General features: G+C 29.6%; 1 protein-coding gene across 1 annotated transcript; it reads left to right on the plus strand.

The window, feature by feature from the left end:
• On the plus strand, positions 2,137-16,967 carry LOC109330729 (beta-glucosidase 40-like). The gene is made up of 13 exons (XM_019565010.1): positions 2,137-2,294; positions 8,010-8,076; positions 9,804-9,862; positions 9,998-10,073; positions 12,016-12,087; positions 12,215-12,302; positions 12,827-13,085; positions 13,341-13,456; positions 13,810-14,033; positions 14,144-14,175; positions 14,746-14,848; positions 16,514-16,631; positions 16,723-16,967. The coding sequence occupies exons 1-13, from the start codon at positions 2,160-2,162 to the stop codon at positions 16,895-16,897; spliced, it is 1,524 nt and encodes a 507-aa protein (XP_019420555.1). The 5' UTR covers positions 2,137-2,159; the 3' UTR covers positions 16,898-16,967.

Genomic DNA, 19,361 nt, shown 5'->3' on the forward strand with positions numbered 1-19,361 from the left:
TCATGAGGTTAGATCAAATGAAGATTAGCAATTTCTAGATGTAAAAGGAAACCACAAAAAGCTATAGGTGAAACAATTAGGAAGAATTTAAAGATCAATATTTTATGTCAATGTACATGATAGATGATAAAATATCATTCATTTGATTCAAGTAATTGACTCTACAAACTAGAAATAATGTTTGGTTGTTGTTCTAAAACACAAAAGTAAATATAATAAGACCAAACACAAGGTTTTAACTCATATTATATGAATGACAAATATTTTGTTGGGAGAAATAATTTTATCTTTAATATTCTATGTACCCATTAAAGGGTAGAGAACATTAACCACGGATATCCTTAATTGTGCAAATAAAATGAATAAATTCAGGATATTTTTTAAGAGTAAATGCAGGAAAAATAATTACCGCTAAATAATTAAAGGGAAACAAAGAAAATGACACAACATGAGAGCAATGTAGTGATTTTTCTATATGTGAAGCATGTCGGTTTACCTATTGTCGTTTGCTGAATATTTTATCATATAGAAGTAAATTGATTATATGCAGAATATTGTAAGAAAAATTGACCACACAAAAATATATTGTAAGATCATAAAGCTAGCAATTCACACGTATATAATGTAGAAGTGTATAAAAGAGATGAGATGGCAAGAGAAAAAAAGAATGAAAACATTAATTGTGATATAACATAAAATGGAATTATACACATACCTTATTTATTTTTTAGTGTTTGTATCCTATAAAAACAAGGCAAAATTACCAAATAGACCATCAAAGGTATTTTTTTAAATTTGGTCATGTAACCTTTTTTGTTTCATTTTGACAGCTAAAATTAATGTTTTAGTATAATTGAGTTCAAGATAAAAAGATCTAGGAAATTCATTTATAACTTTTCTAAATACATATCATTAAAAAAAAATTTAAGATTAGAAAATAATGCAAAAATAACTTATAAAATGCATTTGAAAACGTAAATAACTTAGAAGGACATTTTTGAAAAAATAGAGAATAATATAAAGGGCAAAACTTATTTCAAACAAAAATACTAACATAATATCAATTTAAAAAGAAACTTAGACGAATAATCTAACAAATTACCTAATAACGTATGAGCTCCCTAATATATTATAGGAAGAGGTAGGATCTTTATTTCATAGGAATAAAAGCGAAAAAGAAAGGAATTTGGTTACCCATAGTTGTGAGTGTGAAATGGATGAGGCTAGAAAAGGTAGGTGAGCATTTCAATTTGTTTAACCCATATTCTTTAAATGGCCAACCTTAGTTTTAAGTTTTTTTCACTAAGTTATTATTGAGAGAAATGGAATAATTTCTCGGTTTAATGAAATTTATATGTATAGGAAGAAGCCTTGCTTAAACTTTTTAAATTTATAACATAATGTTAATTAACAAGAAAGTGAATAAGCATTTAAGAGTGTTAATAATCTCACCCTTCCACCATGCACGACTACCTAAAGTAGGCTGATAATAAAATTAAATAAATTGATTTTCATTCAAAACTTAACTTTTTATTTTTCTTTATATATTTTATTCTTAAAATAAACGAGTTGATCTCGAGTTAAAAATTGAGCTCGTTAAATAAATGAGTCGAATTTATATCAAATACAATTCAAATCATTATATTCATGAACTAATTCGGTCATATATATATATATAAACATCTGATATCTTTAAATTTATATATATTAAATATATAACCACATATAAAAATATGTGCATGATATATACATGTTTAAAAAAATTATAATTACTATATAAATATACTTTTTTGCATTAATATATGAATATAATATAAAATATATATTAAATTTAAATTTAAATTTTCATACAAATTAATTTAAAAGTTCATTTATCTTTATATGATTCTAATTAGAGATGATTATTTATATTAATTTGAGTCTATTTAATTGCTCAAAAGTTCATAAATTTTAGTTGAGTCTATCTTAGATTGATTTTTTGTAAACAATCTATTTATCCAACGTCTTTCCCAATTATTACCATGTCCACACTATCGTCCAACTATTTCTCTATCTTTGCTCTCCCAGCTGCTATATATACTCGTTATAGTTCTTTCACACGCCTAATTCACATATTGCCAAACTTAATACTTTCCTCTCTCTCCTTATACAATTTCATTATGGCCTTAAAGACTAACATCATTTTGATTTTATCAGTGGTTGTATTATTTGAAACTCAGTTATGCAAATCAGAAATAAATAGAATTGACTTTCCAAATGACTTTTATTTTGGCACTGGATCTTCGGCTATTCAGGTTTGCACTCACTTATTCATTTTTAGTTGCATTTTTTACTATGGCCTTTTTTTCAAGATAAAAAATATAGAATTAAGAGAGGTACTTAAACAGATGGTGGATGTTGAAAAATTATGCAGAAAAACAAGATTGATTAAAACATATAAATTATATAAAATAAAAAGAAACATATGTGATTGCATTACACTTTCAAAATAATATATTAATATAAAATAATAATAACATATATTAAAGAATTTTTTATTTGAAGTATATTATCTTTTGTTTTATAAAGACTTAAATTTATCAATATTTAAATTATGTATATAACTTTCAGTTATTTCTTTTTAATAAAATCCCTCTAAATAGAAATTAAAAATAAACTTTATTCTTCCCAGAGTATAGTACAATACATTTACAAAAGTTTATGAAACCAAAACAAAATTTGACCAATAAGATAAAACATGACATTGTTATTTTATTTATAAGTCATATGCTTGATAGAAGAAATAAGTGAATAATAGAGTGATTGAGAAAAAAAGGTTTTACGTTTGACTTTGTACATATTTATTAAGGAGATAATTAGGTATATAAGCATGACATAATATTTTTTTTAAACTTTTTTTTTGGAGGTACATGCCTCTACTAAGGTGTACATGGGTTTAGTGTGAAATTTTCACCACCACAAAGATTTTTTTCCTTTAAAACTACAATATTTTGTGAAATTTCTCATGACCTAACAAAATGGAAATAATTTACATTCACAAATGAGATGTTTATGTATAAATACATGAACAAGTGGAACCCCTAGATAAAGACCCAAGGAGAAATAAGAATAGAAAATGACACCACATATTAAATAAAGAAAAAATAAAATTGTTATGTCATTGTAACTATTTATTTTGAATGATGCCAATTAATAAATAGTGTCCACCATAGTGTCTTGAATGATGAGATTGATGGATGTATGACTACTATATTTTATTTTTAAGGGGAATATTGATGTTAAACAAAAGTGATGAGAATAAAATTTATATAAAAATCTTACGTGGGGTGATGGTCATATTCCTATCTTAACGTATAAAATTCATTTAATTTTTTAAAAAATAAAAAATAATAATCTAATATAAATGTAAATATGTAATAATAAATATATAAATAATGCAAATAAATAGAATATTTTTCTATAAACAATTAGTTAAGATATCAATATCTTGTAGTCATGTTTCATTTTAAGAGCTACATTTACTTTAATATTTTTATGGTATTAAATCAAATACAATGCATAATATAATAATTATCCCTCTATGCATGTGTTATGCACTTCTGCTAGTGCTTTATAGTGTTTATGCATGTCTTTTGCACGTGTAGCGATGCATGTCCTTTGCATGTGTAGCGATGCATGTCTTTTGCGTGTGCCAATAGTAGTTTGTATGCATTTGTTAGCTAGCTAATTTTTAATAGTATATAAATGTTACAAAAACAAATGCAATGCAATGTTCATATTAAAAAAATATTCTCTTAAAAAATTTAATGACTATGTTAACTTCTATATATTTATATTTATATATATATATATATATATATATATATTGTATTTTTTAAATATATCATTTATCTTTTGTTGATATTAATTTATTTTTACTAATTAAACAAATTAACAACGTATTAAATAAAGAACAATTCTTAGATGGAGGCATGGTCCTCGGTCACATGTGTCCCAATAAGGATTATTTTCCACTTACCAACCCTTAGATGGAGGAATGGTCCTTCTAGGAAATAATGCTCTCTACAAGTTCATCGTAATCGAAACAATTAGAATCAATATGTTCGACGGAATCGTAAGGACGTTGATAGATGTAACGCATGTTCCAAAATTGAAGAAAATTTTGATTTTCTTGGGAACACTAGATTCAAAAGATTATAGCTACAAAGGTGAAGGTGGAGCTATAAGAATATCTGAAGGCGCTATGGTTGTAATGAAAGGAAAGAAAGAGAACAATCTCTATATGTTACAAGGAAACACAATTATAGGTGTTGTTGTTGTCTCCCTAACATCTGAATCTAATGTCACCAAACTATTGCATTTGAGAATGGGTAATGTTAGTGAAACATGTCTATCTAAGTTTGCCAAATAAGGATTACTATGCGGTCAACAAGTCGGGAAGGTAGGATAGGTAATGTTAGTGAAACAGGTCTAGCCGAGTTGGCCAAATAAGGATTAATGCTGCAATTCATCGAACAAGAGGCACATTAGATTATGTATATTCTGACTTGTGGGGTCCTTCCCAAGTTCCTTATCATGGTGGTAGTATATACATGCTAAAATTCATTGCTAATTATTCAAGGAATGTTTGGATCTTCATTTTGAAACACAAAAGTGAAGCATTTGTAAAGTTCAAATAGTGAAAAACCTTGATTGAAAAGAAAACTGGGAGAAAGATTAAGAGACTGAGAACTGACAATGGTCTAGAGTTTTGTAGTGGAGAATTCAGAAATTTTTGCAAGGATCATGGTATTGTCAGACATTATATCGTGAGACACACTCCACAAAAAAATGGACTTGCAGAACGAATGAACATAACCTTACTATAAAGGACAAGATTTATGTTGTCAAATGCTGGATTGCCAAAAGAATTTTGGGCAGAAGCTGTCAATACAGTTTGTTACTTGATCAAAGATGTCCATCAACGACCTTGGATTCAAAAATCCATAAGAAATATGGTCGGGAATTCCAACAAATTACTCCATAAGAAGGAAAACTTGATGCAAGAGCATTGAAATGCATTTTTCTTGGATATCCTGATAGTGTGAAAGGATATAAGTTATGGTGGCTAGAGGAAAGAAAGTGCATCATTAGCAGAGATGTTACTTTTAATGAAGCTGAAATGTTAAAGCCTTATAGAGAGTCATCAAATGAAAATGAAGATCCTAATATCTTGGAGAAGGTGGAGTATGAGGTGGACCCAACAAAAGAAAAAAATGCTTCATCAATAAGAAGTCTGTAATGCACGTACTGATACTGATATCTCCCAATTGCAACATAATCAGTTGGCTAAGGACAGACAAAGGAGACATATAAAACCACTAGAGAAATATGGCTATACTTATCTAGTATCATACGCTCTAAATGTTGTTGATAATAAGAGTAATTGTGAACCACAATCATATGAAGAAGACATCAACAACAAAGGAGATTCCAAATGGATTCATGCCATGATAGAGAAAATTGAGTTTCATCATAAGAATCATACTTTGGTTCTTGTGAAACGTTCGAAGGCTCAAAAGATTGTTGGATGTAAATGATTCTTCAAGGTGTGATTAGTGGCCAAAGGTTTTACACAAAGAGAAGACATTGGTTTCAATGAAGTTTTCTCTCCTATGGTAAAACATCGCTATATTCATATTCTACTTGCCATTGTAGCTCAATTTGATCTAGAACTTGAGCAACTAGATGTCAAAATGACATTCTTGCATGGTGAGTTGGAGGAACAAATCTACATGAAAAATCTGAAGGATTTGAAGTTCAAAGGAAGAAAGATCATGTTTTCTTGTTGAAGAAATCTTTATATGGCTTAACACAATCTTCTAGACAGTAGTATCGGTGATTTAACACATTCATGCTTGAAAATGACTATTGTAAAAGTGAACATGATAGTTACATTTACTACAAAAGCTTGCAAATAAGTCATTCATCTATTTGCTTTTATATGTTGATGACGTGTTGATCACATGTAAGAACATGTTAGAAATAAGAAACTTAAAAGCGCAATTGAGCTTAGAGTTTGAAATGAAGGACTTCGGAGCTGGAAAGAAAATTTTGGGGATGAATATTTAGAGGGATAGAAAAGAGTGGACACGCTTTCTGTCACAAAAGAAGTACATTGAGAAAGTGTTGGAACACTTTAGCATACAAAATGCTAAACCAATCACTAATCCATTGGTGACTCATTTCAAACTTTTAATGACCTTGTGTCCACAAAATGAGAATAAAAAAGAAGAGATGTCAAGTGTACCTTATGCTAGTGCGGTTGGCAGTCTCATGTACGTCATAGTGTGCACTAGACCAGATATTGCACATGTAGTAAATGTGGTAAGCAAATATATGGTAAGTCCTGGTAAAGTTAACTAGAAAGTTATGAAGTGGATTATACGCTACTTGAAAGATACTACATATATAGGCTATTGTATGGTAAAGTCAAAGATGTTGGAAGCAAGATCATTGGATATGTTGACTCGAATTATGTCGGAGGTCTAGATAAGCAAATAACACTCACTAGATATGTCTTTACATTGTGTGATTGTACTATTAGTTGAAAAGCAACACTATAATCAATGTTGCTTTGTGTACAACTGAAGCGAAGTATATCGCAGTAACAGAAGTTGTAAAGGAAGCCATCTGGGAGAAAGGTCTAATTGAAGAGTTGGGTCTACAACTGGAAGAAACAACTATCTAGTGCAATAGTCAAAGTGCTATACATTTGATAAGGAATTCAATTTATCATGAAAGAACTAACATATTGATGTTCGAACGCACTTTATCAGAGATATCATGGAGAAAGGAGTTGTTAGAGTGGAGAACATACTCATTGCAGATTATCTAGCAGACATGATGAAGAAGCCAGTTCCAATGACCAAGTTCAGACATTGTCTAGACTTGATTGATGATCATAATCTCTAGTGAGCATGAAAAAGAGTAACATGAGAATATATATGGTAGTCTTTTAGCCAAGGTGAAGATTTATTAAATATTGGCTAAAGGAAAAAGAGAATGATGAGACCTTCTTGTAGCTAAGCAAAAAGAAGTGGCTAAAAGTTATCTTGAAGAAAGAGGTCTTAAAGAAAGAGAGAATTTATAGCCAAGTAAAAGCAGTGACTATGGTGAAGCCAACATTAATATTATTTGCTTTTGGCCACATAATCTTCAAGAGCTTTGATTATAAATAGGAATGCTCCAAATCATTGTAAGACATATCAAGACTTAGTTTAGTGCATATTCTCTCTTCTTATTCTCTTGTTCTAAGCAATTTAAAATTATTATTTTCTATACTTCTTGTAAGATTATATCCCTATATGATAATCATTAATGAAAATGTTAATTTCAAATATTAATGATAAATGAGGAATTCTTTTAATAGTGATGTGAATAACAATTGAAGACATTATGCACTAAAAAATATATGATTGAGTTATATTTTAAAATTTAGCTACGCCTACCAATTTTTATTAAAAGTGCCATTTTTAAATCTTTTAAATATTATCCATAAGCTAAAGATTTTTAGAATATTATACGATAAAATGAGCTTAACACATATACAATGATAATATTAATTTTTTATATTAGTAATGCATCATCATCTTTCATGTGTATAAGTTTTATTTAAAAGTCAACAATATCTACTATATGAATGATGCTTTGACAATGTAATTTTTTTTACACATTCATTACACAATAGTTTTCTAAAAGTATTTCAATTCATTACACCATCTACCTTTTATATTGTCATTTTTACACATTGAATGTACAAAATACTTTTTTAAAATCACCTAAGTTGGTTAAGGTGTGGCACATGAAATGATTTTTGGAGCTTAAAACTATTAGAAATGCGCTTAGACTCTTTCCCAACTTCATCGATTCTACCCTATATTAATTGTGACCATTGTTTATGTATATTGATCAAGGGATTTATGTTTTTTGGGACAAATGAAGTAACATATTTGTTAACTTTTCTCTAGTATGAAGGAGCGGCGGAAGAAGATGGAAAAGGACCATCTGTGTGGGATACTTTTTCCCACATTCCTGGTAAGTGACTACTAGAGCATATTTATCAAAGGTAAATATCATTTTAGTTTTTAATCATTCTTAAGAATTTAAAAAATTATATTCAACACATTGAAAGCATTTTTGTGTGCACCAGTTGAACATATATATGATTAGATTTGATTATGGTACTAAGGTATAATAGTGTTTTCTAACATTCACATGAATTCTTATGAATGTGGTTGTGATTTGGCTTTTAGGTATGAAAGGGAAAATGGTTTAAAATGATACTTTCCATTACTCTAGATATTAAATTTGGACCGGTAAATGACTCAGTCAGGGTACTAGATCAATGAGTCTCTGGTTTAACCAGTGGGTTAATGGTTGAACTGGTTAATTCGGCTTACATTAAAAATTCTAAAAAATTCATAATATTACCTAACAATATTTAATAATGGTACACTCAAAATTTAAAAACAATATCATGCCCAATTAAACAAAAAAAGAACATTTTACTACTATAAAATGACACAAGTTTAAAAAAAAAATTTTTAATGTAAACTAAGTACTTGTTTTTCATTGAAAAAGGACATCAATTTGGTTGTTTTTTTAAAAAAAAAATTTGTTTGATTGACTCGGCCGGTTCAACCGGTCCAACCACATGAGTTACTAGTTTTAGGCTTAAATTGGTCGAGTCAACCTGATTTGATGCAAAACCGGTTAGATGAGAGGCTCGAACCGGTTAGATGAGAGGCTCGAACCAGTTAGATGAGAGGCTCGAACCAGTTAGATGAGAGGCTCGAACCGGTTAGATTAGAGGCTCGAATCGGTTAGATGAGAGGCTCGAACTGGATAGATGAAAGGCTTGAACCGGTTAGATGTTCAGTTCATGGTCGGACCGGCCCGTTCGAGCCGAGTTTTATAACACTGCTCGAGATGCAAATGTTTGTTTCTCCATTTGTTTTTAATGATAAAAGTGTAATTTCCTTGTAATTAAAAGAATAAATATGTCATTGAAAGTTATATTTCTCTTTATTTTTTAAAGTATGTATCTCTATTAATAAAGAAGATCTTAAATAATTTACAATGTATTTAATGCCTCTCAATCTTTTCCTTGTTCTCTATTACCCTTCACTAATAAATTGGTAAACATACATTTAATAATTATATAAATGATTTCAATGTGCATCACACATGCAATCTTTCTGAATGTTCTGAAATCTAAGTTGGACGTTAAATTGGAAGAGGTTCATATCAAGTTTAAACAGTTAAATTGTGTGATGTATCAAGTGATTTCATATATAATTAATAATTTTTATCAGTAAATATATAGTTATATATAAATGTAAAATTTTATAATTAATAATTATGTATGATAATATTGAAATAACATTTCTCAATATTTTTTGGACCGGAGTAAAACAAAAGATTACAGTAGTGTTCCGTTTTTTAATTTTAAGTAAACCATTTGGTTTACTCCTGGGTTATTTTGGTTTAACCGAGTTTAACACCATCAAACCGAAATTTTCCCGATTCAAAGCGGTCCAATTTTTATTCGGTTAAGATCACAAACCAAATCCGTTTTCAAATTCGGTCAGTGATCAAACCAGTACCACCTATTACGGTCTCATTCTTACAACACTGCTTTAAATATGCAATGTCATTATTTTTTATCAGCCAAATTTAAGTGGTTGAAATCTCAAATTAGAAACATTATATTCTTAATACACTCAAATGTAGAGTGACAATAATCTTACATTTTGTTGCAGGCAAGATAACGGATCTCAGCACTTCTGGTATTGGGGTGGATCAGTACCACCGATACCAAGTATGTAATTACGGGGAGATTGCATTAACCACTGAGTCTTGCTCATTGACAATAAAATTTCATTTTTGTTAATTATTTTACCCTTGATCGGTCAAAGGTTAATTTTACTGCACTTTAAATTGTTTTTTCATGCAGGAAGATATACAACTTATGAAAGATTTGGGGACAAATTCCTATAGGTTATCTATTTCTTGGCCTCGAATTTTTCCCAGTAAGCCTCTAATTACCGTTTATCTTTACTTAAGCGCTATATATTTACTAGCAGTGATGTTCAGATCCATGATTTCATGTTCTTTGTTAGTAGATATTATAGTCTAGCTGAATTATAGACTAAATATTGTTCAATATGCTCACCTTGCTTAGTATGAAATTAAACTACTTAATATGCATAGGTGTAATCCTCAAAAAAAGATGCTTGTATAAATCAATGATTGAAAATGGGACCGGTGATTGTAACATTGGTTCAAGACTTCAAGGTTTACTGCTTGTATAAATTTCATGAAAAACACTCCACCCCCATTCTTCCATCAATATTACACTCCATCCAATAGGGATACAAACTTCTTCCTTTCCTGGCCGATCCTACACTATAGGCCATTTTTTTAAGCGGTGCAACTACACCTCGAAATATATTAAAGAGGGAACCAAGATACAAAGAGAGGATCAATGAGAAACAAATCTATAGTTAGGAAGATGATTCCTATTTCTAAAACAATCATTGAAGATAAAGTGAGGAAAAGTAGACCAAATAGAATTGGTTTTGGTATTGATCCCATAATTGACCAATTTATCCGCACAAAAATTTCCTTCCCTATAAATATGAGATACAATGTAATCCATTTCTTCCATAGTTACTTTGCACAACAGCCAATTTGTTTAGAAGCTTGCAAGGAAGTTTATGCTTACACTATAGGCCATTTATTTGCATGAGTGACACATTGCCTCTGTTTTAACATAGCATGTGCTTAGGTTAACCCTTGGCCAAGTTCACCATCATAGAGAGGGGTGCATATTTGCTACCAGTATTACTCCATGTGTTATAAGTTGTGATTGGTTGAAAAAATATATTCAAGTTAAAAATTTAATTATTAAGTATTTTTTATGACCAATCAAAATTTATGGCATATGAAGTGACACAAATTGTGGAATATAAAATGTACTCCCATAGAGAGCCCGTAATACAATAGAGATAAAACAAATCAGATGGTTGCCTATTAGAGGCATGATCTATAACATGTTAGATCAGGTCAGACTTTTTCATAAATATGTGAGACTAGAATTTTTTTAAAACTTATTTAACTTAACAAATTAGACTTTAGGTCATCTAAAAGTTTATTTAGTCAAACAGGTTGACATAAATCATGTTAGGTTTTTAAAGACCTTATAGTATAATATGTCTTTAAATAAACTAATAAATCATGTTAAGTTTTTAAATATGTCAGACTTAGATTTTTATTTTTTTTAAACAGATGGATAAGTCAGACTTATATATATGTGTGTGTGTAAGGAGAGGTTCACTTACACTCAAATTAAATTACACTCAATCTCAATTCTTCATTTTCTTAAATCAAACTGAAGAAATGGGTGAGTGGATAAATGATGGGAGAAAAAGAGAAATTTTAAATAATTTATTGCATTCACCCATTTGATCCATTGGATTTAAGAAAATGAATGACTAAGATTGAATGAAACTAGTGTAACTTAATTTGAGCGTAAACGAATCTTTTATATATATATATATATATATATATATAAGTTCAACCTATTTAAGGGTTAAGTTAGTGGGTTTCTACCCTTATTTCTAGAGTTCTAGTCAATGGTTAAGTTAGTGGGTTTCTACCCTTATTTCTAGAGTTCTAGTCAATGGGTTAATTAAGTTAGCGTTGAGGATAGAGTAGCTAAAGGTCTTGCAGTTGGGAAGGGGTGAATTAAACCAATGTTTAATAAATTAACAACAAGGTTAATGTCTATTTCTTTGATAGAGTGGAGTGCAATATTGATGTTATTCATGAAAACCTGACGTGTGATTTCTGTAATTTACTATGTTAATTGTAAACTATATACTCTGGCTACTTTCGAAGTATTATACTTTACGTGCGCATAGCATATTAAAAATTATAAGATGTTCTGAAATCATAAAAAAATAATGTTAGATGGATCCGGAGAAATCAACCAGGCAGGAGTGGATCATTATAATAAATTCATCAATGCATTAGTGGCCGAAGGTAGTTCTCATTTTCCTTCTAGAATTATTACAATTCTCCATTTAATTTTAATAAAAGATGTTCGATTTATGAATACCGTCCAAGATACCTTCAATGATTCTAATTGATTGATATACTACATTTGCAGGAATTGAACCTTTTGTAACCCTCTACCACTGGGACCTCCCTCAAGTATTGGAAGACAAATATAATGGATGGCTTAGCAGTGAGATAATGTATAGAATGCTATATATCATTTTAACTTATAATTGTGCGGTAACCTTTAATCCCAAATTTTTAGCCAATCAGTATTTACGAATTAAGTTTTGGAGGAGAAGTAAGAATAAGAGAAAACTTTAGTGTTGTCTCACAGTATATTTCATAACTCTTAAGCCTTCTATTTCTCTTTATTCCCCTCGAATGTTTTAAATTGTGGTTACGATTATGGTCACGGTTATTGCGATTACAGTCATTGCGGATAATGCCATGCGGATTGCGGATAAGTTGCGGACCTATGCAACCACGTCATTATAGTTGGTGTCACACTGCAATTGTGGTGTAATACAGTTGCGGCAGTCACCTCAATATTGCACCGCATCACGTATGTGGTCCGCAATTTAAATCATTGTTTCCCTTCGAAGGATGCATAAACCTAATATTTCATTTCTTACTGCTTAGTTATAACATTCTAATAATTATAACAAGACCCTACTAGTAATATTATGTATATGCTAGTTTAAATGACATTGGCATGCTACAGAAAGGACTATGCAAATTTTGCGGAGACATGCTTTCAGAAATTTGGGGACAGAGTGAAATTCTGGATCACAATGAATGAGCCCTATACAGTTGCCGTACAAGGATATGATTTTGGTCGCCAAGCTCCAGGACATTGCTCCCTTCTCCCGAGTCCCTTGTTTTGCAAGATAGGAAACTCTGCTATTGAACCTTATATTGTTGCCCACAATTTCATACGTTCTCATGCAGCAGCAGCAGATATTTATAGGAAAAGATATAAGGTAAAGTTTAGGATATTTTCAGTACTTCAATTCATGGATAAATGACTTTTATATTTTAGGAAATTTTAAAGTTGAAATCTTATTGAGAAAGCAATGAAAAATTAGTTTCTCAAGCTTGGAATAACCTTGTGAAAATTGAAGTTGAAATTTATAGAAAGTTTTCGTGTCAAAGCTTATAGAAGTGTACTATTATATAAATGATGCAAAGATAATTAATAAGTTTATATAGTTGTAAATAACTTGGTTATTCTACAGGGTATACAGGGTGGATCAATTGGAACAATTTTAAATGCACTTTGGTTTGTGCCAGCAACAAACACTGAAAGAGACATTGTAGCAACTCAAAGAGCCAAAGATTTTATGATTGGTTGGTAAGTCATGGACATTTAACTAATAGATTAAAATTTTAATATTTTTCTAACTAAAGGCATCAAATGAATTGAATGTCTGAATGAGAATAATTAAGAAATGGGGTACTCTTAATTTAATTGGATCTCCTACGTAGGATTTGTATAAATGACTCACATTTTGCTTAAACTTTTAAGAGTTGGTTTGTTAGTTAAGTTTTGGAAGAAAATAAAAGAAAATGGAAGACTTCAAATTCATATCACAAATATATTTCATGACTCTGAAATTTTTTCTCTTTTTCTTCAAAATTTAACTCACATTCATACCAAGAGTATGTTTGGTAACACCACAAATTATTTTAATTTCTTAATGACAGGTTTCTTGATCCTTTCGTTTTCGGAGATTATCCAAGTTCAATGAAAAGTAGAGTGGGAATAAGGCTCCCAAAATTTTCTCAAGCTGAGTCTGCTATAGTTAAGGGTTCACTAGATTTTGTGGGAATCAATCACTTCACCACATATTATGTAAAAGACGATTCTATGAATATCACTAAAAGAATTCTCAAAGATGCATTGACAGACACCGGTGCTGTTTTTCTTCGTAAGTTTAAGACCAAACATTATCAACCAATCTTTCTTTTATTATTTTTTAACCTTATCTGAATGCATTGCCACTACTGAGTCATTGTTTTCATATCCTTTTGCTTTCAGCATTCAACGGTACACACTTTATTGGAGAAATGGTAAAGTCTTACATAAGTGGAACACTTTTTTTGCTTATCTGTGATTAGTCCCTAATGTTATGATGATCCATTGATTATTTGTACTGGAAAGCTAGAGCATTCAAGTACTTGAGTCTTTATTAGTTTAGATTTTTAACTAATGCACGATGATTTTTTAACTAAGTTAATTAAGTTTTAATTATGAGCCTCTTTGTTGTTCCCAATTATGACGATTAAAAATGTCATATCAATTACAAAATTTAAACCTTTATTATTATTAGTTTTGTTTTATTATTACGGGCGAAACAGGTTAAACTTCTTTCTATTAATTGAGAGAGTGTAGTTTTTCCCTTTAATTTTAAGGGTAAATTTATTTTATCATAATAAATATAAGGATATAGTGTAATTAAAAAAAACATGTTTTTTTGTTTTTGGCATTACTTCAGTAGAAATGAGTCTAATTCATATCAGATTATTTACATAATCTGGGGAAAACATATTTTTGTTCATTAAACACGTAAGGAGTTACATAGTGCATATATTGAACTTCTTTCACACTCACCACAACAATTTGTAAATTTTGACTTGCAGACAAATTCGTTGTGGGTGTTTATCGCGCCAGAAGGCATCAGAAGCTTAATGAACTACATCAGACTAAAGTATGGGAACCTTCCGATCTTTATCACTGAAAGTGGTAATCTTCAATCTCTTGCATTCTGCCAAAATTCCAAAGTTTGAATTGACATTAATAAATTTAATTCTAGCATAAATTACTTAATGAATCGTATATTGTTTATAAGTCCTATTTAATTGATTAATTCTAGCATAACAATTATTATTTATCTCTCTTTTGTCCTTTGTTCATCCATGAAAAACAACAAGTTTTTGAAATTTTTAAGGAGGGTAAAATTATATTATCTTTTCAAGAAACCAAGAAAAATAAACATCTTTATAAACTTGTGTAACATACATGTGATATAGTTAAATATGTCTTATAATAAGTAGTAAAGTGATTTTTGGTGAGATTTTATTAGGAATTGTTAAAGACATATTTATTAATGCAGATAAAATTTATAAATACAACAACTTTAATACAGCCTGTGATTTTTTTAGTAAGTTAGAATGTGTTATTTGCCCCATATTAAAAAACCTTAATTGATACTCCTTTTGATCATTTTTGTAATCACATTTTAACTAATTTTATACAGAATTCAATTAAAAAAATTAACTATTTTGATTTAGTAAAAGAACATATAGATAATTATAAAAAATAATTGAATTTACTTATATTTTAAATTTTCACATTGAAGAGTGTTTTTGCATGAAAATATATGTGGGTAGTATATGGGTATTGAACCATGGACCTCTAAGTTCTCATTAAAACCAATAACCACTAAACTACATAGTATTTTTTAATATTTATATACAATGAAAATCATGTTTAGGGTACACGACTTCTACAAAAAAAAATGAAAGTCGTGGATGGGAAACATGACTTTCATGGAGGAGAGAGAATATGTCAGGGAAGTCGCACTCCTGATCCACGACTTCCCCAAAGTCATGGATCCCATTCACGAGTTCCCTAAAAAATACACTAGTTTCGTAAATATTTTAAAACATATACCAAACGTGGGATAGTGTAGTCAAACTACACTACCCACTTAAATTTTCCTATTTTTGCATGTCAAGTCCAACATAATGATAATGTTAGTGTTATTAATACAGTATCGGTCATTAAATCAATCAATATACTAGTATAGTGTTATAGAATTTAACTGGTGGTTTGTTGATTAAATTGTATACTGATGAAGTTAAATATACATATATTTTATACGAACATTAATGTTGAAAAATAATAAAGATGACAATAACATGTTTTATTTATAATATTTGTTAAAACAAAAATATATTACTTGATGGTAGTATAAAAAATATAATAGTTGTGTGTTTGACTTTCATTCTAACATTTTGGTAAAAGAAAAGTAGTTTTCATTATAAAATAATTAAATGAAACTAATTAGTATAACCGATACGGTTCAATTGAAAATCGACCTATTATAATCGATATAATTATTGTTTCGTATTAATATTGGGACCGGTTTACCAGTTGAAGCGACCAGCACGAAGTGAATTTCATAACAATGCATGATATGATTTAAAATTTGTATACTACATGCTTAAAGCCTTATCACGGGCAACATAAGTGTTGTATATTTTCATTTGCCATAAATTTGCAAAAGAAAATAATTTTTATCTGTTGTTCTTCTTGTTTCCAGCTATCCCAACACTTAGTTAATTGTAATAACAAAATAAAAGCTGTGAGCTAAATCTTGATTCTTCTTTTCCATGCTTATGACAGGGTTGCCTGATTTATCTACTAGATTAATCCCTGTGCGGCATGCTTATTTCTATTTAAATGATTTGCAACGGATAAGATACCACAGTAGCTATTTACCTAGCTTACTGGCTTCTATCAAGTATGTAATACTTGCTATTTATCTGTGACATTCGTTGAAAATTTTGTAAGTCTATAAACTAACGAAATAGTGAATTGGCTAATTGATGCAGAGATGGTTGCAATGTGAAAGGATATTTTGTATGGGCACTACTAGATAACTGGGAGTGGGACAATGGATACAGTGCTAGAACTGGTCTGTATTATGTTGATTATACAGACAACTTGAAGAGATACCCCAAAAAATCTGCTGTGTGGTACAAGAACTTCTTGAAACCAACTAATTAACTGCAAAAATATGAGGATGTATAAGCATGACAATAGAATGCAACAATGAATAAAAGTTGTTATCATTATGCTTCAAAAATAAATGAAGAACATTATGAATTTAGGCTTGGCTTTTTTCCTCAAACCACAATTTCTTTTCCTCCAAGCCTTCAACCTAAGTCCTTAACCACCAAACCACCAAATTAGCTTTTAACTCTTTTTTTTTTTTAAATTTGTTATGGATAAAGTTCAAATTTACAACTTTTTCACCCTATTTCTTAAGTTTTTCACCCTACCCATAGACTATTTATAACTCCCTCGCTCTTCCTTAGATGACTTAAATCAATACTGATAAAAATTATTATAAACAACTTATTAAAATACATCCAATGGAAGGTAAGAAAAGAAAAAGTTCACATAATAATGACAACTGTTTTTATTATTTACAAAGCTTTTCTATATCTTTAAATTTAATTAAACAAACTTATAATTGCAGGCAATTAATCATACTGGGACCAAAAATCATAAGAATACACACTTGTATGTGAATTGTTCGGTAGATAACAATTCAATCTCCTTTTTTTATAGACAAATGTTAATATATCAATATTTGTTGTAAATAAAACTTGAACCCATAATATTTTCACTATATTTCTTAAATTCTTCACTTTATTTATTAGATCACCTTATGACTCACCAAATATACAATTCATTCAATATATGAGTGGAGGCGGGAACCAGCTTTAGACTATGTAAAATGGTGTGGGATAGAAGATGCAATGTCCCTAAACACTCATCTATTAGTTCGATACATGCAACAAAAGACTTATGAGAGTTATCAAGTGAAATTGCACTTTGCTGAGATTAATACATTCTGTGCGTTGAAATTTCTCATAGTCATTGTAGGCCTTTGCATGTCAGTCATACACTGATTGTTCATATATAGAAGGCAATCGTATTAAAAATTATAATCATATTTCATACTCAAGCTGTGTAGAAGAGCATAAGAAGTTAGAAGCTGGTGGGAATGAGAAATTGAGATGATATTTAGGTTCAAATTTTTCTCGGAACTAATGGATATATTCATATAGAAATTTAGGGGTGTAAAAGTTCAATTCAATTCATTTTTTGTGTAATTTAGTGACAAACCAAATATAAAGACATGGTTTAGCTCACCTCAATTAATTGCAACTTTTCTTACAAGAACCGAACCAAACCGCTCATGAATGGTTTGGTTTGGTTACACGTTTTTCATGGTTTTTTTGCATCAATTGAAGGTCCAAAATATATTACAAGAAATATTGTTTGTCAATAAAAGAAAAAACACTATTATTACTATTATCAGAAGAAAAAAAATTGAAACTTATAATTGCTTTTAAGTAACATATATAATAATTATGTAATTTAGGAAGGAAAAAAACAAATAAACACATATACAATAGTATAATTCATAATTAGTAACATATATATTATTAATAAAATATATAACACTAACATATTGATAATAATTTACTAACATATATAACATTACAATTCATAATTTGGTAATATATATAGTAATACATATATTATATTAATTTATGGTATATGTTAGCTTTAAATCTAGCACCATGAAAATTAGAAGATATATTATAAACCATCATGGCACTTAGAAAGTATTGTTAGATTAATTCTAATTAGTGGTTCATATTCTTGGAAGTTACTAGTTTGAATGAAAGTGCTTAATGCGATGATGGTTGGCAATTGATAAATCAAACTAGTAGAGGGTTTGTTAACTCTCTCTCCTCTCACTTCATGGGTAGTTTCCGTGAAAGTGGAGGAATTACTTTATTCAATAACTCCACCTAAACTCTCCTATAAATAGAGGCACTCATGCATTGGAAAAACATCACATTTAATTCATTCTTTGCTATCTCATGAATAGAAATATAAGCTTAATGTGATGATGGTTGGCAATTGATGAATCAAACTAGTGGAGGGTGTTGTTAACTCTCTCTCCTCTCACTTCATGGGTAGTTTCCGTGAAAGTGGAGGAATTACTTTATTCAATAACTCCACCTAAACTCTCCTATAAATAGAGGCACTCATGCATTGGAAAAACATCACATTTAATTCATTCTTTGCTATCTCATGAATAGAAATATAAAGTGAGAATTATAGAAGTACTAGTGGTTGAAAAATGAAAGTATAGTGTTGTATAGAGAAGGAAGAAAATTGAGTTCTTAATCATCCTATATAAAGGAAAGTCAGAGAGGTGAGAACAAAAAGCAATCAGAAAGGCAAGCAGAAAGCAAATAAAGGGAAACACAAATGGAACCAGTTATTCTTACTCTATTCTTCTATCACATGTGAATGTCATAATGTTAAGCTCTTAAATTAAAGGGTTCTTATGAACCATTAAAGACTCATAAAAGTTTTTTTTAAAGTCTAACAAGTATCAGATATTTATAACAATTTAATAAGTAGTAACATATATAACACTAAC

Source organism: Lupinus angustifolius, chromosome LG17, assembly GCF_001865875.1.
Source record: "Lupinus angustifolius cultivar Tanjil chromosome LG17, LupAngTanjil_v1.0, whole genome shotgun sequence".
Taxonomy (NCBI): Eukaryota; Viridiplantae; Streptophyta; class Magnoliopsida; order Fabales; family Fabaceae; genus Lupinus; species Lupinus angustifolius.